This window comes from Phyllostomus discolor, chromosome 6 (assembly GCF_004126475.2).
Source record: "Phyllostomus discolor isolate MPI-MPIP mPhyDis1 chromosome 6, mPhyDis1.pri.v3, whole genome shotgun sequence".
NCBI classification, from domain to species: domain Eukaryota; kingdom Metazoa; phylum Chordata; class Mammalia; order Chiroptera; family Phyllostomidae; genus Phyllostomus; species Phyllostomus discolor.
In genome coordinates, this window is record NC_040908.2 from 102824990 (window position 1) to 102852471 (window position 27482).

General features: G+C 39.5%; 1 protein-coding gene across 1 annotated transcript in view; it reads right to left on the minus strand.

Annotated features, from left to right (window-relative positions):
• Window positions 1-25037, minus strand: part of LOC114499511 (stromelysin-1-like) — a 217912-nt gene extending 192875 nt beyond the window's left edge. Inside the window, 9 exon segments of the mRNA XM_036029983.1 lie at window positions 13303-13441; window positions 13627-13791; window positions 14786-14951; window positions 23470-23591; window positions 23707-23827; window positions 23829-23862; window positions 23957-24123; window positions 24125-24205; window positions 24933-25037. Coding sequence (XP_035885876.1) covers window positions 13303-13441; window positions 13627-13791; window positions 14786-14951; window positions 23470-23591; window positions 23707-23827; window positions 23829-23862; window positions 23957-24123; window positions 24125-24205; window positions 24933-25037 — 1100 coding nt within the window.
• Between the last annotated feature and the right edge of the window lie 2445 nt (window positions 25038-27482).

Below are 27482 nucleotides of genomic sequence, written 5' to 3' on the forward strand. Positions count from 1 at the left end.
ATAGGATCAGGGGCTCAGTTCCCAGGGGCTCAGTGAACCTTGCTCAGCATGGACAAGCTCAGTTCTCTGAAGCAGGCCTGCTGGATGTCTCACTCAGGTACTCCACTGTTTGCATCAAGCTGTTCCGGCTTGCCACCCCCTGTCTCTGCTCAGTAGTGAGTCCTAGCAGCTGCTGCACAGTCAAGGGGAGCACCCCTGGATGCCCACTGTGGAAGAGCATGGTGAGATTCTGGGGCCCCCAGCTATGGCTATGGGGAGTGCACAGAATGATTCTCCACAGGAGTTAGAAGTGGTGACCATTGGGGTAGGCCAGTGGGGCTGCCAGGCCATGACTGGTGGGGACAAGGTGGCTTCTCCAGGGGTGGCTTCAAATGGAAGGACTGAACCAGGCAGAATTTCTGTGGTCAGGCAGGGTTCTTGCCCACAAAGCCAGGCACTGCCAAGTCATGTCCTGTCACATGCTTACCTGTCAGGCCAGGGACCAACATCCCAGCAACCTTACTTCACATCTGCTGTAGGTAGGCCAGCTGATGCTGGTCCCAAGTGCCTGGCTTGAGGTCACTGGGGTACCCAGTGGGGGCTTGAGAGGTGCCCACAGGCAGGTTGACAGGGCCTGCTGCAGGCGATGTGGCTGTGGCCACATGGATGTGCTCTGTAGGACTGACCACACATGAAGCCACTGGTCTGGAGACACTGTGGGTTGACACCTGGGTGCTCTGTTGATGAGCAGGCTATGACTAATGGGGCTGAAGTTGGCAATCTGGCCCTTACACAGTGAGGTCGTGCTGAAGACTGACCTCATCTGGCAAAGACTGGTTGATCTGGTGCATAATGCTGCTCAAGTCCAGGGACTGGCTGTACTCCAGGGTCCACCATTGAAAGGGGGTAGTTGAGGTAGAGACAGTCACATTTGGGGGCATCTGAGTCTGGCATCTTCCAGCCTCCATGCAACAAGGAATTTGGGGGGGTAGTGATGGAGACCTTGGTGAGACAGACCTAGAAGGTGGACCAAGCCCAGGGTTTGGGCCATAGGCTGAGGGTGGCCCAAGCCCTGAGGCTCCTGGAGGCTCTGAGGGTGGAACAGTGCCTGGGGTGGGGAGATACCCTGAGGGTGCTATAGCATTTGGGGATGGGGATGGGCCAGGTCTGTGCATGTTACAGGGCCTGCTGGTAGCCAGAACCTGGGGCTGATGGTAGGCTCAAGTGCTGAGTCCTGCAGCAGCAGAGGTGCCACTGCCAGTTTCACGATGGCCTCAGGCCCAACCCGGCTGGGGTGCTCTTGAAATCCTTGACTATGCTTTGGCTGGCACTTGGACAATGCAAGCAGGCCTGCTTTGGTGGCAGCTTGAGTCGGGTAGGGACTGTAGGCTGATGTGTCAAGGTAGTTCACAGTAGGGTGAACAAGTTTCTGCTGGGGAACCTTCACAATTTCTGAAGCCCAGTGCTCATCTGTGTGTGAGAAAGAAGCTGAAAGGACAGGTCACCTGGCCCAGGTAGTCAGGCTAGAACAGAGGACCTGCGTCAACACAGCGTGGGGCAGCCACATGTCAGTGGCTGGACCCAGCCCTCATGGCTGCTCCATAGCTTCCAGCTGCTACCACCACTGCTCCACACGGGACCCCTTGCAGTCAGTCGGCTTGCCAGCAGCTGCTCCTCCACCCACTAGGTTATTAAAAGCACAATTATATTGATAAATCCCTGTGAGTTGTATTAATAAAAACTTTCATTATTTCCCTAGTGGTTTTCTCTATGATCAGGCATAAAGGCAGGCAGTGTTGCTCATAGAGAATCTTTCTGGCTTTGGAAGGGAGAATATAAAAACAAAAGTACTAAAAAGTTCTATAACAAGTACTGGATGCTACAACTCCAAGCAACTGACACCCTAAGTAGCCTCACTGCAAGTGCTAAATAATTTCATAATCATGAGCTCATGGGATATTCATTGGAAGGCAGCACTTCAAAATGAAAGGATTAAGGTTTTGGTGAAAGCCAGCTTGAAAAAAAAATGGAATCCTGACTCTTCTGTTAGGCATGTAGAACTTAGTTGGTTAATATCACTATGGAAATTGGACCTCTTGATGGGGCGGTAACAATATTTTCCAAAAATAATTTCCCAGAGAGTTAAATGGAATAATGTGTATAATGTATATATGTACTTCAAGTGCTTGTCACAGTGAAATACATTGGTTAATGAGTGCTGATCCTTCTTAGAACTAAGAGAGATCTTTTAAAAAATCATCCAATTAAACCCTCTTACGTGAAAGATGGAAAGACTAAGATCCAGAAATGCTGAGTAATTTTTTTTGTTAGCAAGATTAGGAATTGATTTAAGGGACAGGGTGAGATCATTGGAGGTGGATTTCAACTTCTTAAAGGAAATGTGACTCTTGAAGAAATTATTTCTGTGCAATGAGAGAACACAAAGGTAAAAGAAATATTTTCACCGTGTAAACTCCCTCTTTATGAGTCTGGGAGCCTACCCAAGAGACAACTGCATGGTCTGGTGGTGCCGCACTGTCTTCACAACTGTGAGTTAGACGGGATTCTCAGAATAATTGCTAAAATGGCATGTTTCTCAGAAAGGCAAGTTGGGCCCTAAAGTCATGCATCTTGCATAACCAAATTTTTGGTTTAGCTAATGACAATGCAACACCACCCCATTAATGTTTGGGGAAAGCTTCACTGACACAATTACTTACAAATCAGCTTCTGGGTATCAGCTTCTCTCACTACCACATCTATGTTCCAGGGAAGACTCTTCCTAGAGGGCTGGGTATCTCGCTGACTTTGCAGGGATCAAGTTTGAATGTAGCAGGTTAAAAAAAAAAGGCCTCAAGTTTTTGACATTTCCCTCACTCTCACTGCTTACACCCCTGGCTTTTGAGAGGTTACATCTATGCCCTGGCCTGTTGAATCTGGGTGCATTCTGTGACTGCTTTGATCATTAGATTATTGGCAAAAGTGACAGAGTGCCTTAAGAGATTGGCAGCCTTTACTTTCTGTCTTACATTTGCTTTTGGAGCCCTGAGCTGCCTTTTACAAAATCTATCTTTGCTGAGGTCACATGCTGTAAGGAAGGCCAAGCCAGATGGAAAGCCCCGTGGAGGGCATCAGGATATGTCCACCATTCCAGCTGGGTGCCAGACATGTGAGTGAAGAGCCTGCAATGAATGACTCCAGCCCCAGTAACCTGACTACAACCACATAAAAGCCCGAACAAGAAGTGCACAGCTGTAAATATTCAGAACCATGAGGGATTGTCATTTTAAGCCACTAAGTTTTGGAGTGGTTCTTGTTGGTGGTGGTGTTATGTAGCACTAAATAACCACAAATCTCCTTTGATTCAGTCTTTGGGAAACCAACTCATGCCTTCTCCTGCACTTATAAAATAGTGTTTGTCTACTGAGTTTTTGAAGAAATGTAGTATGCATGGAGCAAAGGGTAGTTCAGTGTTTCTTAGCTGAATGAATACATTATTTTTTCATTTATATCCTGCCTGCTTCAAAATTAATTTAATGTTGTGATTGAATGATTGTTGAATAAAAAAATGAATGAGTATGGTAAATGAATCATTGAATACCTAAGGTAAGATTAGAGATGAATTCATGAAGACATTTAACTCTATTTCATATATTGAAGAAAATTTCATGCTCTTAACTATAAACTAACAAGGTGAATGCGTCATAATTTTATTTCCAAAATATATAACAAAATGCCTACTTTTCTTGTCTCTTACCAAACACCTTGGGAGCTCCCCAAACATGGTATGCCATCTAACACCTCTATGCCATTGCCCATGGGTTCACTGCACTGGGAGCCCCGCTCGTTTCCAAACCTGTGGTCTTACAGCTCCCACTCATTCTTTAAGGTCAAACATTACTCCCTTCCTAGGCTCAGGGACCCATTTATTCACTCATTCAACAAGCATTTATTGACCGCCTGCCTCATACCAATTATTATACCCTTGAGTAAGTTAGAGCAATAAATAATTCAATGAAGTTGCAAGCTGATATGAGATAAATTTGAAGTATTTTGGGGACACATAAGCATGATATGCAATGCATCTGGGAGAACAGAGGGAGTGTCTTAGACAAGTAGCTCCTAAGCTGAGTCCTGAAGTACAAGGAGGTAGCTGGAAAACAAGAGAGAGGAATTGTTGGGCACAGTTCTTGTGGTTTATTTGATTTTCTGTTTATGTTTTTAATCAGGTCAAGCAAATTGTACTAAAGAGAGTTTATTGTAAGAAGATTTGCATGGCAACAAATTATAAAATTACTTTGAACAAGGGATAAAAAAAGTTTTTCTCATCTCCTCCCTGAACTTTTTTCTATTTTTCTTGTTTCAGACACTGGAATCCCATTGTCTCTATCAGAATATTAGCCCTGGTATTAACAATTAGGGGTTTTGAGGATTTAACTGTTACAATTCATATTATCAGTCCCATAATTAATTTTTCGATCATTCTGTAGTATGAATGCCTGCTCTACCCAAAAAGTGCTTCTGGCAGTGGAGTTCCCTGATTTTCTCCCCTCTCTGTAATGCATATCTGCCACTCAAAGTGTCACCTTTGTTGGCCCAGAAGCAGTTTGTTATCATCCCATAATGAGATAAGTACAAAAATAGAAACTAAATGCTTAGAAGGTTTTCTAGCAATTTGAGAGAGTGACTTATGTCCTATTAAATTTCATAATTAAAAAATTGAGCACCCTTAAAATCTTTGTCATTTTATTTCCCTAGTAATTCTTTTTTATTGTATTTTACAGAGTATTGACCCACAATTCATTAAAAGTTTAAGAAACTGCTTCTCAACTACAGAAGGCTTGAAGCACTGGTTTAGACCACAAAGTATAATAAACACCTTCCATACTCTCTTTTCTCTCTGCCTGGACCACCTCCCTCCCCCTTCCTCCCTAAATTGTTGCTCTTTATTTTCCACTCAGGTTTTTCCTCCCCTTGGTGGTTTCTCATGACTTGTCAGTATTGGATATTGGGATGGAGTCCTCTCTACATGATCTCACAGCTCTGCATGCTTCTCCCATTATGCCCATAGCACTTGGTATTGTATCACAGAGACTGTCTTCCTCTGGAGAATATAAGCTCTGGAAGAGTGGGGCCATGTCTATAAATGTTTGTGTCCTGTGTCCCTAATATAGTGCCTACTATACAGCAGACCTCACTCTCTGTTAAATGAGTGAATTAATGAAAGAATGAAGGAGCTGAGGAGGTACGGCTGTCATCTGACCTCCAGGAACCTACTTTGTGCAAGCACCTCTCCCTCCACTTGAACAGTCAGGGCTTGCCTCTTAGGTGGACCAGCTTATACTTTCTCTGATCCTGGTCTTGGAGGCATAAAGACCCTTCCATCGGGCTTTTTGTCCACCCCAGGATTTAGAATGAAATGGCTCTTCAGGCTACTCTCCCTTCCTCGAGCTCCAGGCTGCTCCCTAGACAGCCTGGCCTTGTGTACCTCCCTAGGCATGTAGTCCTGCCTTCTTTCCTTAATCCTTTCCTTCTTCACTCTGCCTCTCCACCACTTCACAGACTTCTCCCTCTTAGGTCTGTGCGTGTCTGGATCATCTTCCTGAATTTCAAATGTGGTTCACATACTCTTGCCCAAACCTGTTCTTCTTGCCACCATGTTACCTTTTTCCTTCTCCATTTCTCCTTCTTTTTCTGTCTCTGTGTGGTTTCCCTCTCTCTATCTCTGTGTGCATATTGCTCTGGTTCTACCATTTTTTCTGTCTCTTACAAGCATATTTAATACACAAACCCTAATACCTGTCAATAGCAAGAAAGGAACATTTGTAACTCAAACACATTTGACATATTGTCATTCAGAATTTCATTAATGGCTGCAAATGTTGTGCAAGAACATTACCTGATGCCTGGATAAGGAGGTGAGTAAAATACAGAAAGAGAAAGATACCCCACATCAAGCAAGGACATCAATAGCCAACTTTCTATACTTCAAAAATTTGCCCCAGACCTATTTAGTCAGAGTCATATGTCTCTCTATGTCAAGAATATCATTGCCAGAGTATGAGTTCCAAAAACGGGTGAGACATTTCTGCCTTCAGACCATCTTTAGCTGGATTTTGACTTGAATGATTTGGTTAAATGTTGTACGTCTATGACTCCACATAACTCACAATATAAGACATGTATTACAGACTTAAAATGACCACAAACTTAGTGGATTAAAACAGCACACATTTATTATTTCCTGTCAGGTGAGTGTCTGGCCATGGCTTAGCTGAGGTCTCTGCACAGGATTTCAAGGCATTATCTGGAGGGGAGAAATCTGCTTCCAAGCCCCCTCAGGTTGTATTTCCTTTTCAGACTCATTACCACATCTTGTGGCTATTTATTGACAAATCCAGCCTGTTTACAACCTCAGCATCTCTGTCTCCCCAAAGCTAGAATCACCTTCCTGTAGGTGCAGTCAAACTTCTTCCAACGGTCTGAACCAAAACTGGCCAAAGGAAAGAATCATTAAAGCATCCACTGCGCTTCTTTCTGGGAATCCTTCCCAGTTCACCATCAGTGCTGGCTTGCCCTGATGTGCAAGTTCAAGTTTCTCAATAGTCCTTGACTTCACATTGGGTAAGCAGTATTGTTTTAGTTTCTTGGGGATTTTTGTTCTGACACTAGACCAGCAAACAGATGGTTTCCTCCCCCGACATATTATCCTCCCTATCACTCTGTCATTTCTTTAATAACATCTTTATAATTAATAATTATATATTTATTTGCATTCTCTTTGATTTTTTATTTCCATTAGACAAAACTTAAAGAGGATGCATTAAATATATTTTCCTCACTGTCCTATACTTTGCACCTAAGACAGTGTCATTTAAATGAATCAATGAAAGAATGAACAAGTCTCTATGTTGCACCTGGCATGGTGTAAAGCATATAACTTAGTGACGACTAACCTGTCATACAAATGACATCTGCACAAACTCTTATCACCCAGCAACTGCCAAGCATGAAATGATAACAAATCATTTTAACAAGACAGCGAGGAGAATGGGAGAAATGCATCTTCAGAGCAGCCAGGGAACACCACTGAAGAGACATATGAGTTAAAAAGAGGTGGCTGAATCCCAAGCTCACTTTGTTTCCTCCCCTGTCAGGGATGACATGGACTACATGATTTCTCACATTGCTAAGTTCCAATATTCTAGAATCCTATTTTCCTATTTTATACAGAATCATTCTATTGATTAATGTCTTTCTTCCTTAGATGTGTAAGGAGGACTTACAATGTCTGGGGGGAGGGCGTTGAAAATGAAGATCCTGTTGGTGGAGTGAAGGGGAGAGGGTGTGCGACTGGCATACCCATCCATGGAGTGCATGTTCCCACTACACTTACTAGCAGAATGTTTGTTAAATGCTCAGTCCACAGTGCAGTCATTGTATTGAAAATAAATTATTCTAGAAAGTAAAAAACAGTCCAAATAAAAACTTATGTATAAAACAGTAAATAAAACATCCACAGAGATATAGTTTCTGCCTATTTAACCCAACAGCAGGTGAAGCGGTCCAGATAAATGCTCCATGACATGTGAAGATGACCCCAAGACTCTTCTTTGGCCACTGCACATGCAAGAAAAATTCTGACTTGCAATAAGTTATGTGGACAATTATTAGATTCATTTAAGATGGACCTGTCTTCTCCACATCTCACTGAACATAACCAGCTGTTACTCTTCAGTACACATGTCACCATCCTGACATTGTGTTTGGACCAAAGGTTCAATGATTCGCTGAAGAAATAGAACAATTCTGTAAATGTAAATGAAGAAGATGATGAGGAATTCTTCAAATAAATCAATTTTGCAACAGGCATAGCTCAGAGTGAGCTAATAATGGCATTTAAATGGTTACTCTGATCCAGATACTATAATAAGTGCTTTGCATGCTTTGTTTCATCTTTACTCACAGAAACAGTGTATGGTGTTACCAATGAGGGAAACCCTGAAAATTAGGGAAATATTGCAGTTTTCCCAAAGTAATATCTCTCATGGAAGATGGAGGAAGCACTTCATCTCATCTGTCTGACTCCTAAGCCACTGCTCTAAAAATTAAATTATGCTACCTCCAAGTAAATAAAATTCTATGATATTTTTAAACCTTAGTTTATTCCTCTGTTTCTTCCCTTTCTCCTTTTCCCTAAATCACATCTTGGAAGGAGATTGGACCCCAGAGAAGTAGACTAACAATACAAGCACTGGGGTCCCCTTCCTGCTGCACATACATTAAGGTTAATAATGATTGTAGTAACAAGATGACCTTGTTACTACGATCATCAGCCTCACCAGCATTATGATTGTTAAGCCAGCAGCTCCCTCCAGCATTCCTTCAGAAAAAGAACAAGCTTACTTTCTTATCTTCCAATTGCCAGGAATCAAGTCTTGTCAGTTTTGAGCATATAGTGGGCTACTATTTATTTACAAATGAATTATTTAATGCAGACAGTTGCAGACTGTAACAGAAGGCCAGACAAGGCACCTTGGGATGGAATAGAAGAGAATGAGCCCTGGCTGGGCAGCTCAGTTGTTTGGAGTGTCATCCCAATGTGGCAAGGTTGCAATTAGGACACATACAGGAGGCAACTAAGTGAGTGCATGAGTAGATGGAAAAACAAATCAATGTTTCTCTCTCTCTCCCTGTCTAAAATATATATATATTTAATTATAAAAAAAAAGAGGAGAGCAAGATAGTGGAGAATGATGCCCAGCCTTTAGTAAACCTGGCTTACACTTGGTTGTATTTCTATGTCAACATAGTGACCTGAACAATAATGGCTATGCTGCTAAGGTGTATCCTCGGACTTTATGTGCAGGTATGAAACAAAGACTTAGAAATTATTCAAGAAAAAACAAAATTTAAACCTAATTTGCATAAATTAGAAAGTGAAAATTTTCAAGAATTTGGAGTAAAAGGCTACAAGACTGACTGATTTCAAAATTTTTTGATTTTCCAAATTGGTTTGATATAAAGTGTCCCAAAATGTTCCCACTGGCAATGCAATGAGTGTCTTCTTAGCAAATGCCTGTAATACAGCATTAGCCTGCAGCTCAACTCCTGGAAAGTCACCAGCTGTCACTCTGGGGAAGCCTTGCCCCATGGACTGGCTGTTTCCATCAAATGTGTGACAAGTGAAATACATGCAGCACAACATTGTGCAGAGGCCCCATTCCATGCAGCAGTGTGATGTCATGTTAATGTTCCAGAGGGAATCCTGGCTCATTTTCGAACAGTGTAAGGCAGCATTAAACATTTTTATGACTACAAAAATATGTGACTTTCCTGGACTTTAAGCTCAGCACATAAAACAATATTTTCTCCAGAAACAAGGACACAACACTCTTTTACAGATGTTCCATGTATACGTCTGAGGTCAATTTTCTAAGCCTAAACAAATACCGCTCAAGTGCCTTTCTGCCAGAAATGCATGAAGACTGTATACACATACAATGCAAAATGAATTAAATCATCTGACTAAAAATAAACTTTTGGTTTCCTATCACACTTGTCCTGTAAACTTTTTCTTTACTGTCTGCCACACACAGGCTTCCTCTGGGGGCCACTGTCTGGGCATCATGGTCTCTCCTGCTGTCTTTTGGTATCTGGATAGGTAACCCAGTAACCAGCTGTTCTGAGAGCCCTTTATTATACCTGGGAAGTTGAATAGCTATAAGTTGTCACACTCTTAATCACAAAGTCTAAAGTTAGGGAAAATAGAGGGTAAGGGGAAGGAATATCCTAATAGAAAGAAATAATTTTCTCAATTAGGCTCCATATAAAGTCATTTCTATTGTTTCTTACCTCCAGTATTGTCTCTACAAAAAAGCATGTTTTCTTTTCCTCACCAGAAACAGCTGCATCAATTTCCCTGTTGGTTTCCTTATGGGTGTGAATATCTCTTGGATAACCTGCTTGCACCTCATTTCCTCTGATGGCCCACAAATTATTTCCTATTTTTTAAAAAAGCAACAAGAAATTTTGAGCGAAGTCTTTTGGTTTTATAAGTAATTTTAGTGCATTATTGTGAAGAGAGGAAGTCTTGGTTTTAATTCCAGCCACTAACCCAATGCCCAGTCCTTAGCTGATACTTAATAAATATTCCCTGAATAAGTGATTGAATAAATGAGTGAATAAATAAATGGTCCACTGTCCTTTCTGGACTTATATTTATTATTTATATATAATAGTGCCCACTCCTAGTTATTTCTTATGGTTTCTGGGGACTTCTTACTCTAAATTTCTAATCTAGTAATCTTCCTCAGGCTTTACATTGGTAAATCAGGAAAGTAGGAGACATTTCCTCTTGGCCATCTCCTGATCACCTCCCCCAGTCCATGTGGCCTCTGAGTGCCGGAGGAACCCACACAAATCTGAGTGAATCAGGATAATGCAATTCTGTAGGTCTCCCTGCTTCTGCTTTGTTACATCACTCTCCCCATGCCAATCCTGAATCCCTTCCTCACACCACTGCCCAGTTAACTAACCCAAAATGTCAATCTATTGTATGTCCCTTGCCCACCTTAACTGAATGGCTTGTACCTGCTTGAGAAGTTCCAGATATACTCTTACTTTTGTATAAATACTTCTTTCTGCCTTTCTACCCTCTAAACACCCAGCCCCTCTCCACACGGCAAAACTCTTCCTCTTTAACATTCATTCTAAACATCACCTCCTCTTAGAGATTTGTTCTGAACCCTGAGTATGGGTCAAGTGCTCCTTCTCTGGGCTCCCATGGCACCTGGCTTCCCTCAATTCCAGCACTTACCATACAGAATGCTGGCAGCTTTATCTCTGCAGTGAGCTCTTAGAACATGAGCACCTTTAGTTTTGACCTCCTCTAATAAGCATGGTTCTTGGCACATGGCAAGTGATAAATAAATGTTAGGTAAATTAATGAGTAGTAGCAATACTTTAGAGTTATATAAGCCTTTATAATTCCCAATGTAATTTACATTATTTCATTTAATCCTCATAAAAATGAGATTAGAAATATATATTAAAATTATATAAAACATTTTAGTCTGTATTAAAATAGAAATTTTAAAATACTCTTAGATAATTTATAAGTCAAGAAAAAAATTTAATGAACAGAATGAAAATAGTACATGTCAAAACTTGTAAGATGAGGCAAAAGCTTGGAAATAAGGGGTATTTATAAGCATAAGACCTTATATTAGAAAAAAAGAAACACTACAACATAATAAGGTAAGTATCAAACTGAAGTTATAAAAATAGTAATAGAATAAATGCAAAGAAAATAAAAATGAAGAAAATAATAAGGATATTGACAGAGAATAATTAAATAGAAAATCAAAATACAATAGAGATGATTAACAAAGGCAAAAGTTAGTTCTCTGCAAAGACCAATAAAGTGGTCAACTATCCTATTTGTCCCATGAAATTGATAAAGAAAGGAAAGGCACAAAGATTCAATATTAAGAATGAAAAATGAAACAAAACTTTAGCAATAATTATCTATCCCTGCACTGATACTGTACTACCTTATCGATTAAGGCTTTATAAAGCAGGATATTACCATTTCTCTTATTCTTCTCTAGAAGTTTTTGGCTATTCGTGGCCTTTGTTCTCCCACATAAATTATGGAAATCATATGCCAAGTTCCATGAAAAATATTTTTGCATTTGAATTGAAATTTCCTTTTCTTTATAGATAAATTGGCAATTTTACAATATAGAATTTTATTTACCCATGAATAGAGGATATCATCTATTTACTTTGGTCTTATTAAATATTTTTAAATTAAACTTATAATTTTCATTGTATATATTTATTTAAGCATTATCACTAGTCTTACAGTAATAAACCAACATTTAACATAATGAAGAAAATTCATGGTTTGATGAAATTATTGCAATAGAATTTATTTCAACAAAGTTAAAAAATTAACATAGTACTTACCTTTAAAAAGGAAATAGTAGCCTTGCTAGGGACATCACACGCAGCATCCAAGCCTGAAGGAAGAGAGGACCGAAGCGCAGAAATCAAATGAAATTCAGTTCAAGCTTCCAGAGGGATTTGCACCCTAAATATCTGAAATACATAAAAATTAATTACAGTTGTCTTTTCCCCTTTTATATATATTTAAAAGAACCATAGTCATTTTGTTTCAATCTATGCTAATTCAGATGTCTGTATTAGACTAGTGTGTCATCTATGATCCCAGGTGATAAAAATCTGTGGGGAAATGTGTTAACAATGTACTAATTATTTATTTAGCATAGCATCCATTCTAAAAGTCTATAAAATAGTGTGCATATTATGTGTTTATTTTGGAAAAGGTAGAAGAAAAAGTATACTTATTTCTGCTTGTATGTGAAGAGAACATCTTACAAAGAAACAGGAAATAGGTAACAATCATGTATAGGAGAACTGGGGATTGTATAGGACTGAGATGGGAGAGAGTTTTATTTTGGTGATGTTTTAATGCTGTGCCATAAGCATATATAACTTTACCTAAAGCTAATTAATTAAAAAAAGCATTTATTAGCAAAGGTAAAGATACAGTCCTGCTTCTGAAGGTCCACTAGCATTTTTTAAAGAAATTACATGATTTATGATATTTAAATGCAACAATTACTAATTCATTTATTCAACACATTCATTGCTTGTGCTAGGCCTATTCTAGGCTCAGGGGGTTTAAAAGTGAAAAAGAAAGAAAGGAAGGAAGGAAGGAAGGAAGGAAGGAAGGAAGGAAGGAAGGAAGGAAGGAAGGAAGGAAAGAAGGAAGAAGGAAAGGAAGAAAGGAAGAAAGAGAAAAGGAAAGAACAGATAAACCCCACTGCCTTCATTGGCCTTACTTTCTAATGACCAAGAATCATCTTTGTAAGCCTGGAAAAATGAACTGGATGATTTTAAGAAAATTATAAAATCCAACAAAAACCAGATCTGAGTAATTTTAAAATGTAGTGGAAATGTTTTATTTAATAATCTCCGTCAATTTTTTCTTTCTGCCCTGACTGGTTTAGCTCAGTGGGTTGGGCATTATTTGTCCTGCAAAGCAAAATGTCCTGGGTTCCATTCCCAGTCAGGGCACATGCCTGGGTTGCAGCAGGCCAGGACCCTGGTTGGGAGCATGGAAGGAGCCACCAGTCGATGTTTCTTCCGCACATCTATTTTTCTCTCCCTCTCTTTCTCCCTCCCTTCTTCTCTCTCTAAAAAGAAATAAAATTGTTTAAAAAACCTTTAAATTTTTTTCTGAGCATTATACATCAAAAGAATAGAAGGGAAAATAGAAGTTTCTGCTCTGACCTGTCTTTAAAGAACAGGAATTCTCCCCTCCGAGTGCTGGCTGTGTCGAAGGACAAAGTGGGATCACACATGGCTGGAGTTTCAGGAGGAACGGACTCTGTGGGCACCACAGGCTCATCGGGGGAAGCAGGGGGAGGTCCTAAAGAGAACAGATGTGAGGATGCAAACATTAGGAGAAATGTGATGCTTCCATCAATGGGTGTTCTTCCCAAACATTCTGAAAGTGCTTCAGGGTGACTGCAAATGCTTTATGAAACATTTTCAAGCTTTCCTGAAGACCATTATTGCAAAGCTACAATGCCTAATTTTCCCAGCACCACTCACCATACAGGGACTGAGTGCCATTCACATCATCTTGAGAAAGGTGGAACCTGGCCAGGTCTGTGAATTTGTTGTAGATTGGGTACCTCAAAGCTTCAGTGTTGGCAGAGTAATGGAGAGGCAGGGGATGGCCAAGTTCATGAGCTGCAATGAGGAATAAATTAGTCTCTATATCAAGCAAGGACATCAATGACCAATTTTCCATTCCTTAAAAATTTGTCCCAGACCTCATTTAGTCAGAGTCATATGTCTCTCTATGTCAAGAATACCATTGCCAGATTATGAGTTCCAAAAATGGGTGAGACATCTCTGCCTTCAGACCATCTTTAGCTGGATTTTGACTTGAATGATCTGGTTAAATGTTATTCATTAATGATGCCACATAATACACAGTATAAGATGTGTTACAAGGACGAAAGATGGCGGCTTTACTCTAGGCAGCATGATTCTTGGCTTTTGTGAAGAGGAGGGAAACTCAAGGATCCGTGGAGGAACAGAACAAGTGGCCTAGGTTATCGAAACAATTTTGAAAACAGGACATCAAAAATTATAGTGATCATTGAAAAACCAGTTGGTAAGGAGACTGCTTCAGGACAAAAGGGACCCAGGGATCAGCTTGGGGACCAGGGGGGTTGCAGTCCCCAGGCCTGGTGCTCCCAGGTCTGCCTCGGGGCACCTGGGAGAGGGGAGTCACTGCTCCCTCCCCGGACTACAGGTGTTGAGCAACACCAGGGGAGACCTTGTTGCTTGAAGGCACAGAGAGGCCAGTTGGGCTGGGAAAAAATCACCCAGGGACTGTGAACACCCACCCATAGCCCTGGGAGAAGTGAGTGCCTCCAGCTGGCATGACCAGGGGAAGCCTGGAAGTGCACCTGCACTCCTAGCCCAGTGGGAGTGTGGATCAGTGGAAAACCTAGACCTTGCAACCCCGATCCAGGAAAGGGCTATGGCACTCTCAGGTTTCTGGAGCCTGAGGTGCTGAACTGTGGAAGCGCACACCCCCTCGGGAATCCTGAATCTCATGCTGTGAACCCTGAAGGGATGCGATGCTTAGTGCATTCCTAGAGCCCAAAACTCAAAAATTTGGGGGATGGGCGCACCCTTTTACGATTCCCAGAGATGGCACCGTGAATCCCAAAATGTCACAGGTGCTTCCTGAGACCATAGAGCTCGCCATGGTGTAATTTGGCAGAAGGGCAAGTCTCCATGCCATTCCAGGAGCTTGCATCCTGAAACCAAAAAGTTGCAGTAGCCCTGCGGGGCCCTGGAGCCTGGGAGACCGTGGCAGTGAGTTCCGGAGAGCAAGCGTGCTTGGGAGTGCCAGGGTCCTGTAGGGGAAAGTCAGATTGGCCCTGGGGATAGTACCTGAGAGACTTACTGAGATTTGGCTGGGAAGAGTGATAAGCATTTCAAACATCCCTCAGCCAGCTGAAGCCAGCAAAATCAGAAAAACTGGTCTGGCCAGTTAGAAACTGACAAGAGGTTTTTTTGTTTTGTTTTGGTTTGGTTTTTTGGCTGTTGTTGGTTGATTGATTTTATCTTGTGTTTTAAGTGACTTTTTATTTTTCAATTCTTATTATTTTTATATATCTCAATCCCATATGTTTCTCTTCCATTCATTCTAGTATTATTCCTTCCACTCCAAAGTTATCCCTCCTGCACTCCATCTTCTGCTTTTTCTTCCTTTTTTTTTTTTTTGATCTTGCAAGTTACTGCAAATTTGTATTATCTTTTTCTCACTTTTCTGACATTTTTTATTTTAATAGTATTTTGGTATTCTTTTTCTTTCTGTATAATCTTCTTTGCTTGGCTGGTTATGCTGTCATTTGATAGGTTCCCCCTGGTATCTCAGTCACAGTGTGTTGATACTTTACTATCCTTCATCTGTGTTCCATTAATACACCTTTCAAGGTTCTATACTCCTTATTCTTGTTATCTAGATCTCATCAATTCTGCCACAAGACTGTTGCTTTACTATTACTGCAAATAAGACCTAGTTCATACAATTGTAAATACTACTCAACACCCCTACCTGATCTCAGCCCACTTTGCAATTTCCTGAACTATACTATTGTGGGGGTTGTCTCTATTCTTTTACACACTACTCCTATTTACTAAACTTTATTCCAACCCTACCTTAGAATCTGACCTCCCACAGCCTCACAGCTTTCTAGACCCAAGTAACAATCCTTTCATCTCCAATAAGAGTCTTACCTTCTTTCCATCCTTTCTAAAACGTGGATGGTGGGGTGGAAGATCATGGTTAACACTATAAAGAGCCAAAGGATAACCCATCTCTTCTCTATTGGCTGCTAATGTAAATATCATAGTATACTGTCTTGCTGTCTTAAACCATTTTGCCTTTCTCCTCCAACTGATCACAAAAAAGAGTAGGGGGAAGTTGTGAACACCAGGATACACGAAGGAGACTGCACCACTGAATCTCACAAGTATTCTGCCACAGAATTTCACACCATAATTACGGGGAACCAGAACAGATCAATTTAAGAAACAGAGGCTAACAAGAAGAAACCCACGACCAATGAGAAAACAAAGAAACAATCCCCAATTGAAGGGAAAGGAAGAAGCCTCAGGAAAAATGCTAAATAAAATAGAGGCAACTCAATTATTAGATGATGAGTTCAAAACAATGATTACCAGGAAGTTCAATGAACTCACAATGAGCTATCAGAAACTAGAGGGAAGCTACAACAATCTCACTGCAAACTATATAAACCTGAAAAAGGAAATAGAAACTCTCAACAAGGGCGAAGAGGAAATGAAGAATGCCACTTCTGAACTGAGGAACACAGTAGAAGGGATGAAAAGCAGGATTGATGAAGCAGAAGATCGGATTAGTGAGCTAGAGGACAAAGTAGAAAACAGCACCCAGAAAGAGCAAGAAAAGGAAAAGAGGCTCAGAAAGCCTCTTCATTCCCTCAGAATGAAGAGGGATCAAGAGAAATGCAAGACAATATGAAACGCAATAATATCCGTATAATAGGGATACCAGAAGGAGAAGAAGAAGAACACGGGATTGAAAACCAATTTGAAAAAGTAATGAAGGAAAACTTCCCTAATTTGATGAGAGAAAAAGTCACACAAATCCAGGAAACACATAGAGTCCCAATCAAGAGGAACCCAAAGAGGCCCACCTCAAGACACATCATAATTAAAATGGCAGAATTTCAAGACAAAGAGAGAATCTTAAAGGCAGCAAGGGGGAAACAGGAAGTAACATACAAGGGATCCCCAATAAGGCTAACAGCTGACTTCTCAGTGGAAACACTTCAAGCCAGAAGAGAATGGCAAGAAATACTCCAAGTAATGAGAACCAGAGGTCTGCAACCAAGGCTACTTTATCCAGCAAGGCTGTCAATCAGGACAGAAGGCCAAATAAGCTTCCCAGACAAAAGAAGTCTAAAAGAATACACCTCCACCAAACCAGCTCTGCAAGAGATGCTAAAGGGACTGCTTTAAGGAAAGAAAGGAAAAGAGAGGGGGTGGAGAGAGAGAGAGAGAGGAACACACGTACATAAAAGACAATGAATAGGTACCTATCAATAATAACCTTAAACGTAAATGGATTAAATGCTCCAATCAAAAGACATTGAATAGCTGAGTGGATAAGAAACATGACCCACATATCTGCTGCCTACAAGAGACCCACCTCAGGATAAAAGACCTACACAGGCTGAAAGTGAAGGGCTGGAAACAAATTTTCCAAGCAAATGGACAGGGAAAAAAAAGCCAGGGTAGCAATACTCATATCAGACAAAATAGACTTCCAAAAAAGGTCCATAAAGAGAGACCCAGAAGGTTACTTCATAATACTCAAGGGAAGAATACATCAAGAACACATAAATATTGTAAATATATATGCACCCAACATAGGAGCACCCAAATACATAAGAAAATCTTAGAGGACTTCAAGAAAGATATGGACAGCAACACAATTATAGTGGGGGATTTTAATTCCCCACTATCAAAAATGGACAGATCTTCCAAACAAAATATCAACAAAGATATTGTGGCATTGAACAATAACCTTGATGAAATGGACTTTACTGATATATGCAGAGCCCTCCCTCCAAAAGAAGATAAATACACATTCTTTTCAAATGTACACGGAACATTTTCAAAGATTGACCACATGATAGGACACAAAACAAGCCTCAAGGAATTTCAAGAAAATTGAAATCATACCAAGCATTTTCTCAGACCACAAGGGACTGAAGCTAAAATGAACCCCAAAGAAAAACATCCAAAACACTCAAAATCATGGAGATTAAATAGCATGCTACTAAACAATGAATGGGTCAAGAATGATATTAGGGAAGAAATCAAAAGGTTTCTGGAAACAAATGAAAACAAACTCACAACAACCCAAAACTTATGGGACACAGCCAAGGCAGTCCTGAGAGGGAAGTTCATTGCGATACAGGCCCACCTAAAAAAGTTAGAAACATTCCAAACAAACAACCTAACCCTACATCTACAAGAACTAGAGGAACAACAACAAAGGCAGCGCAGAGCAAGCAGAAGGAAGGAAATAACCAAGATCAGAGGAGAGTTAAATGACATAGAGACTAAAAGCACAATTCTAAGGATCAATGAATCCAAGAGCTGGTTCTTTGAAAAGAGAAACAAAATCGACAAGCCTTTAAGCAGACTCATCAAGAAAAAAAGAGAGAAGACCCAAATAAACACTATCAGAAATGAAAGAGGAGAGATTACAACGGATACCACAAAAATACAAAGGATTGTAAGAAATTACTACAAAGAACTGTATGCCAAGAAATTTGAAAACCTAGGTGAAATGAACAAATTTCTAGAAAAATATAATCTTCCAAAACTCAATGAAAAAGAAGCAGAAAGCCTGAACAGACCAATAACAACAAAAGAAATTGAAGCAGTAATCAAAACACCCCCAACACACAAAAGCCCTACACCAGATGGTTTCACAGGAGAATTCTACAAAGCATTTAAGGAAGAGCTAACCCCTATCCTTCACAGACTATTCCAAAAAATCCAAAAAAATGGGAGACTCCCAAACTCTTTTTACGAGGCCAACATCATCCTAATTCCAAAACCAGATAACGACACAACAAAGAAAGAAAACTTCAGGCCAATATCACTGATAAACATTGACGCTAAAATCCTCAACAGAATACTGGCAAACTGCATCCAATAATACATTAAAAAGATCATACAGCATCACCAAGTGGGATTCATTCCAGGGAGGCAAGGATGGTACAATATTCGCAAATCACTAAATGTAATACATTATATAAACAAAAGCAAAGACAAAAACTAAATGATCATATCAATAGATGCAGAAAAAGCATTTGATAAGGTACAGCACCCATTCATGATAAAAACACTCGGCAAAGTGTGAATAGAGGGAGCATTCCTCAATATAATAAAGGCCATATATGAGAGACCTACAGCCAACATCATACATAATGGGCAAAAATTAAAATCTTTTCCACTAAGATCAGGAACAAGACAAGGCTGTCCACTTTCACCACTTCTATTCAATATAGTATTGGAAGTTTTAGCCACAGCAATCAGACAAGAAAAAGAAATAAAAGGAATCCAAATCGGAAAGAAGGAAACAAAACTGTCACTGTTTGCAGATGACATGATAGTATACATAGAAAATCCTACACACTCCACCAAAAAACTGCTTGACCTAATAAATGAATTTGGCAAAACAGCGGGATACAAAGTCAATATCCAGAAATCAAAGGCATTTCTGTACACCAACAATGAAACAGCAGAAGCAGAAATCAAGAAAAAAATCCCATTTGAAATAGCAAAAAGAAAAATAAAATACCTAGGAATAAACCTAACCAAAGAGGTAAAAGACCTGTATTTAGAAAACTACATAACACTCAGGAAAGAAATCAAGGAAGACACAAACAAATGGAAACATATACTCTGTTCATGAATTGGAAGAATTAATATCATCAAAATGTCCATACTACCCAAAGCAATTTACACATTCAATGCAATTCCTATTAAAGTACCAATGGCAGACATAGAACAAACACTTCAAAAATTTATATGGAACCATATACGACCCCAAATAGCTGCTGCAATTTTGAGAAAGAAGAGTAAAGCAGGAGGGATCACAATACCTGACACTAAACTATACTACAAGGCCACTGTAATCAAAGCAGCCTGGTACTGGCATAAAAACAGGCACATAGACCAATGGAACAGAACAGAGAGCCCAGAAATAAACCCAAGTCTCTATGGTCAATTAATATTTGACAAAGGAGGCAGCAACCTAAAATGGAGTAAAAATAGCCTTTTCAACAAATGGTGTTGGGAGAACTGGACAGCCACGTGCAAAAAAATGAAACTTGAGCACCAACTTATACCATATACAAAAATAAATTCAAGGTGGATAAAAGACTTAAATATAAAATGTGACACCATTAAAGTCCTAGAGGAGAACATAGGCAGGAAAATCTCAGATATTTCATGCAGAAACTTTTTTACTGACTTGTGCCCTAGAGCAAGGGACATAAAAGAAAGAATAAACAAATGGGACCTCATCAAAATTAAAAGCTTCTGCACAGCTAAAGAAAACAGTATCAAAATTAAAAGAGAACCAACTGTATGGGAAAACATATTTGCCAATGATACCTCAGACAAGGGTTTAATCTAGAAAATATATAAAGAACATACACGACTCCACCCTAAGAAGACAAGGAATCCAATTAAAAAGTGGGCAAAGGACTTGAACAGATACTTCTCCAAGGAGGACATACAGAAAATCCAAAGACACATGAAACAATGTTCAATATCGCTAGCTATCAGAGATGCAAATTAAAACCACAATGAGATACCACTTCACACCAGTCAGAATGGCCATCATAAACAAAGCAACAAACAACAAGTGTTGGAGAGGTTGTGGAGAAAAGGGGACCCTAGTGCACTGTTGGTGGGACTACAGACTGGTACAACCAGTATGGAAAGCAGTATGGAACTTCCTCAGAAAACTAAAAATGCATCTGCCTTTTGACCCTGCGATTCCACTGCTGGGACTCTATCCTAAGAATACTAAAACACCAATCCAAAAGAACCTATGCATCCCAATGTTCATAGCAGCACAATTTACAATAGCTAGATGCTGGAAGCAACCTAGATGACCATCAGTAAATGAATGGATCAAAAAACTATGGTCCATTTACACAATGGAATTCTATGCAGCAGAAAGAAAGAAGGAGCTCCTACCCTTTGCAACAGTTTGGATGGAGCTGGAATACATTATGCTAAGCGAAACAAGCCAGGCAGTGAAAGACAAATACCATATGATCTCACCTTTAACAGGAACCTAAACAACAAAACAAAGAAACAAGCAAAATATAACCAAAGACACTGAAATAGAGGACAGGCTGACAGTGACCACAGGGGAGAGAAGAAGGAATTTCAGGGGACAATGGGAAGGGTTTACGGGAACAAATTTAAAGGACACATGGACAAAAACTAGAGAGAGGGTCGTAATGGGAGGGAAGTGGGGATGGTTGGGAGGGTGGGCTGGATTGGGAGTAAAAGGGAGAAAACTGTACTTGAACAATGATTAAAATAAAATTTAAAAAAAGATGTGTTACAGACTTAAAATGACCACAAACTTAGTGGATTAAAACAACATACATTTGTTATTTTCCACGAGACGAGCGTCTGGCCACGGCTTAGCTGGGGTCATAAATAAGAGTTACCTATTCCTTAAATACATGTACATTACACAGATCAGCTGTGCATTATATTGGTTTACTGCCTGGAGGCACAGGGCTTTTTTTGCCCTGTTTGTTAGTTAATGGGTGAACTGACTGATTGCACACTTAGTAGAAAGCCACCAACTGTTTTTTAAGGATCATTCTTGACATTAATCTTTGAGACAAAGGGTTCAGCCATATCCAGCTATGGCACTCTCCAGCCTCAGGAGCCTGTGAACTTCATGAGAACCAGGTCCCTTCCCTTATACTCTATAATGGAAGGAACCCACTCATTTGGCAGATCAATAAATATTTCTCTTCATTTCTCAGTGAAAACCTTAACTATGCTTCAAAGAAATAACATTTTTGAGTTACTAAATTAAATGAATCACAGTGTATTCACCTCAATTCTGAAGTCCTTAAACAATCTTATTCCTGTAATTTGCCATTGTAATGTTGCTTGCATTATTTTCAGCTTCCTGATGATTATTCAGTGTATACTGAGTCCAAAAATATTAATAATAATAGATATCATAGGGTTTGTAAGATAGGTTTAAATCATAACATGCCCAATCATGTCTAGTATTTGTCACAAACACTAACTGTATTCCAATTTTTTTCTTCATATTAAAAAAAAGTATTGTAGAGATTGGCAGTTATTGGGTAATTATGATTAACATAAGTAAGTCAACTTTACTTTTACAAGTGTTATTTGTGTAACTTGTGATTCTAGCAAAGCTCTCATTTGAAACTTTTCAGGAAGAAGTTAATTTAACGAGACCAAGAATTTTATCTAACAGTAACCTTACATTTATACTTTCTACAAAGATAAGGTTTATGATTTGATTATAACTACCAGTTAAATTTCAGTGATAGTATTATTTGTTTTATTTAATTAAAATAATAATTTAGCTAATTGTCAGAAAATTTTGGAAGCCATTTCTCAAAGTATACAGCTGTGAACTGAGAAACATTCTTCTACCTAAAAAGTTTGGACATTTTATTTGGGATTAATTCTGTCCTTCAGAACAAGTCCACAAAAATTCTCACATCTAAAGGGAGTAAAATGTTGATTTAACAGGAAAACCTAAACTGAAACCTCAGTTTCCGGAACTTAAATCTCATTTTGAAACTGTGCAGAAAACTCTTTACTATGACCTTTTCTCCTTTCTTTCTTTTGGATTCAGATTGACCTCATTCCGCACCCAGACTCACCCGCCTCCTTAATCCTTAAACCCTCAGGACAATGAGGTTCTGATCAGTTTCAAATAATCTTAGGATCAAGCCTTGGGTCTATTGACCACAGAGACAGAGTTGTCAGCAAACTAAAGATGACATCTAGACCTCAGTGTGTTCCAGCTCTAGGCGTAGGAAAGCAGTGAAACCATGGTGATGTCACGGCTGACATCAGGACCAGATGCCTTAATTGACATTCCCCTACCCTGGCACTCACCCGTCAGTAGAGGCCACCACCCTGGCCATGATCCCCTCTCCCTTATAGTCACCTTGATTATTGGGTTTTCCCCTGTATAACCTATTGCCTAAAGCCATTGGAGAGCCACATCTTTGAGCATTAGTTTACCTGTCATTCTGAGCATGGACCTCTTCCTAAAAATAAAGTATTACCTTCTCTGCTGCAAGCTCCTGTTTATGTCTTACTGGGCTCTGATGTGCACAGGCAAATGGGCCTCTTTAGTCAAGAAACAATTTTTGTATGGGAGAGTAAAGAAGTAATTGGGAGAACATTTTCCCCAATTGGTCATAAGCAATATTCAGGGCACATGTGAGTATATATTTAATGCAATACACTATCCCTTGGATATCTGTAATTTGATATGAGAAATTGTTCTTTAAAAAGGTTCTAAGATTACACAAAAACTGTAGTCATCAAAGACATACTTAAGGATCCTTCCTATATTTTGCTTACCAAGACAGAGAATAAACTTTTTAGACATCTGAAAATGTTTTCAGTGGTGATGAAAAGGAAAATATATTCTGTAGATGTTCAACCCATTGGAAAACCTATAACATATCATTTCTGAAATATTCTTGGTTATTAAGACTTTTCCAAATATAAAAAAACCCAAAATCATTCTGAGATGTATAACTAATCTGCTGTATCCCTTGTCCATCGCTTATCGTCATCAAAATGAGCATCTCTGAAAATCCCCAGCCCGGGTGGGTAGGCATGAACCAAAACCTTCCCAGGTCCATCAAAAGGGATAAAGTCTCCATGATCTAATAGAGAAAAAAATATTGGAAAAAATGAGTAATTAGAATCTCTTTGGAAACTTTTCTAATGAAACACCACCAGGTAAATGGATGCATTTCATGTTTTTTGTTTGTTTCTTACCTCTAACTGCAAAAGTGATCACTATGTCAGCCTCTCCTTCATAAATCCTGGAGAATGTAAGAGGGGTCACCTCTTCCCAGACCTTCAGAGCTTTCTCAATCGCAGAATCAATAGCATCCCTTATACACTGGCAAATCCAGTGTATAATTCACAATCCTGTGTGTGAACAATTAAAGAAGGTAACATTTTCTCTTGAGATCACACTGTGTGAACTGTCAGTATTATGTGAAAACCTCTTGGGACCCATTACCTGTAGGTAAGGTGAGTTTCCCTCTACTTTGGCATGCCAGGAAAGGTAGTGAAGCTTCCAACATCAGGAATTCCACACCTGGGCTTATGTATCACCTCCAGTGTGTCTGAGTCCAGCTTCCCTGTCACCTCCAACCCCAGGAACTTCTGCATTTCTTGGAATTTTTTTTTTAACAACAGGGCTATTACTCTTTCTTCTGATGAACAGTTTCACCTCTCTTGCAAGGTTGCAGTACTTTTGTAGATATTGCTAATTGAATAATAAATACAGTTTCAAGATCATTTTTTATTATTTTTAGCCATTTATCTTAATTTCACAACTTATTTTGGTTATTTTCTAGTTTATTAAAATAAAAGTGGTTATCAGATCATCTGATTTTTATTAAGACACCCTTTTTTATGTTCAGACTAAATTTTAAATTCATTGCAATTTAGTTTGGTCACCAAGTAAGCAATTTGAAGTTGAAAATCCACATCTTCTGTACTTATAGAAAAAGAAGCCTTCCTTGACATGACCATGTGGAGAGTTTGAGTGAATATATATAACTTTACCCACTTTGTTAATATAGACTTGGTTTAAGACTGAGGTGGAATGAATTCTTTTGACAAGTAACATATGAACCTGAAATTATTTGAACATGAAAATGAGCAAGGTCCTCTTCCCTAATATTTTAAACTAAATATTATAGCTAAATAACTAAAAAAATTCTGAAGCAAGAGAAGTTTCATGCATTTTTTGTTATTTTTCATTTAATTCTAAAGTTGCTGTGATTTTATTGTAAAGCCTTGAGTAATTCCATCCCTTTCTGTGCCTTTTTTTCCTTCTCTGTAAAAATAAAGGGACTTTCTATCTCCAGCACTTTTCACATTGTCTAGTGATAAATTATGGCAACACAGTAACCCTCCAATCAAATGACATCTCTTTTGCCACTTGGGCTGGCCTGTGGCTAGAATGGCTACAACTAGTAAGTATGTACCTGGACAAGATCCATGTTTGGGTCCTCCTTCTTTGTTGCTCCATTCAGAGGATAAGCAGAGCAGACTGACAGATATAGCAGCACAAAGATGGTAAGATGGCTCATTCTCACTGTTGTTACCTTAGGAAAACACCTTCACCTATTGGTTTCTGTGTCTACCAACTAGTGGCTGCCCTGTTATATGGCGGCCATGCTTATGCCCAAACAATATGGTTCATACATGTGTTTTCTTACTCTGAAAGACATTAGGAGTATTCAGAAAAATTCAAAGTAAAGATTATATAGCCTACGTCAGTCATTTCACCCAACCTTCTAAACTTGAATGATCAAGGAAGGATTAATCTCCAAGAAATTATATTATGTGTTGGTAAAGAGGAAAAAGAATTGACTAGATAATTCATATTTGTGCGTTTTACTGAGAGGTAGCTGACAAGCCTGGAAAGGCAAGAGTTGAGATGTTAAAAACCAGGGCAAACTTCTGTGTTGTTGGCATGTTTTGGGCCTGTGGGAAGGACACTGAAGGGAAGGGAAGGGAGGGAAGGGAAGGGAAGGAAGGGAAGGGGAAGGGAAGGATAGGGAAGGGAAGGGAAGGAAGGGAAGGGAAAGGAAGGAAAGGAAAGGAAAGGAAAGTAAAGGCACAGGACGGAAAGAGAATAGAAGAGAGAGACGGAGAGAGAGCGAGACAAGCAGAAGAAAAGCAAATCCCCTAACCTCCCCCCAATACATCCCATACACTCATCTACTCTCCTCTCCTATCCCTCTCTCTTCTTCCTCTTTTTTGTTGTTCAGTTACAGTTGTCTGCATTTTCCCTCAACCACTCCTTCCCCACTCCAGCCAAACCCACCTCCCCACCTTGCTTCCATCCTCCCCCCGGTTTTGTTCATGTGTCCCTCATAGTAGTTCCTGAAAACCCTTCCCCCCATTATCCCCTCCCACTTCCCCTCTGTTTACTGTCAAATTGTTCTTAATTTCTATGTCTCTGGTTATATTTTGATTGCTTTTTTCTTTTGTTGATTATGTTCCAGTTAAAGGTGAGATCATATGGTATTTGTCTTTCACTGCCTAGCTTATTTCATTTAGCATAATTCTCTCCAGTTCCATACATGCTGTCGCAAAGGGTAAGAGCTCCTTCTTTCTCTCTGCTGCATAGTATTCCATTGTGTAAATGTACCATAGTTTTTTGATATACTCATTTATTGATGGGCACTTAGGTTGCTTCCAGCACTTGGATATTGTAAATTGTGCTGCTATGTACATTGGGGTGCATAGATTCTTTTGGATTGGTGTTTCGGAGTTCTTGAGACATAATCCAAGGAGTGGAATTGCCGGGTCAAAAGGCAGTTCCATTTTTAGCTTTCTAAGGAAATTCCATACTGTTTCCCACAGTGGCTGCAGCAGTCTGCATCCCCACCAACAGTGCTAGGGTTACCTTTCCTCCACATCCTCCCCAGCACTTGTTGGTTGTTGATTTGTTTATGATGGCCATTCTCACCAGTGTGAAGTGATATCTCATTGTGGTTTTAATTTGTATCTCTCTGATGGCTAGTGATGCTGAGCATCTTTTTATATGTCTCTGGGCCCTCTGTGTGTCCTCCTTGGAGAAGTGTCTGTTCAAGTCTTTTGCCCATTTTTTAACTGGGTTTTGTGTCTTCCTGGAGTGGAGTCATATGAGTTCTTTATATAGTTTGGAGATCAAACTCTTGTCCAAGGTATCATTGGCAGGTATGTTTTCCCATATGGTTGGTTTTCTCTTCATTTTAATACTGTTTTATTTGGCCATTCAGAAGCTTTTTAGTTTGATGAGGTCTGATTTGTTTATTCTTTCCTTTATGTCCCTTGCTTTAGGGGATGTTATTAGTGAAAATATTGCTGTGTGGAATGTTTGAGATTTTCCTACTGATGTTTTCCTCTAGGACTTTTATGGTGTCATGACTTATATTTAAGTCTTTTATCCACATTGAATTTATTTTTGTGTATGGTGTAAGTTGGTGGTTGAGTTTCTTTTTTCTTTTTCTTTTCTTCTTTTTTTTTTTTTGCATGCAGCTATCCAGATCTTCCAACACCATTTGTTGAAGAGGCTATTTTTACTCCATTTTATGCTCTTGCCCCCTTTTCTCAAATATTAATTGACCATAGAGACATGGGTTTATTTCTGGGCTCTCTATTCTGTTCCATTGATCTATGTGTCTCTTTTTATGCCAGTACCAGGCTGTTTTGACTACAGTGGCCTTGTAATACAGTTTGATGTCAGGTACTGTGATCTCTCCTACTTTGTTGTTCTTCCTCAGAATTGCTGCAGTTATTCGGGGTCATTTATGGTTCCATATACATTTTTGAAATGTTTGTTCTATATCTGTAAAATATATCATCAGAATTTTAGTAGGGATTGCATTTAGTAGATAAATTGCTTTGGAAAGTATGGACATTTTGATGGTATTAATTCTTTCAATCCGTTAGCATGGTACATGCTTCCATTTGTTTGTGTTTTCCTTGATTTCTTTCTTCAGTGTTTTCTGAGTACAGGTCTTTTACCTCCTTGGTTAGGTTTA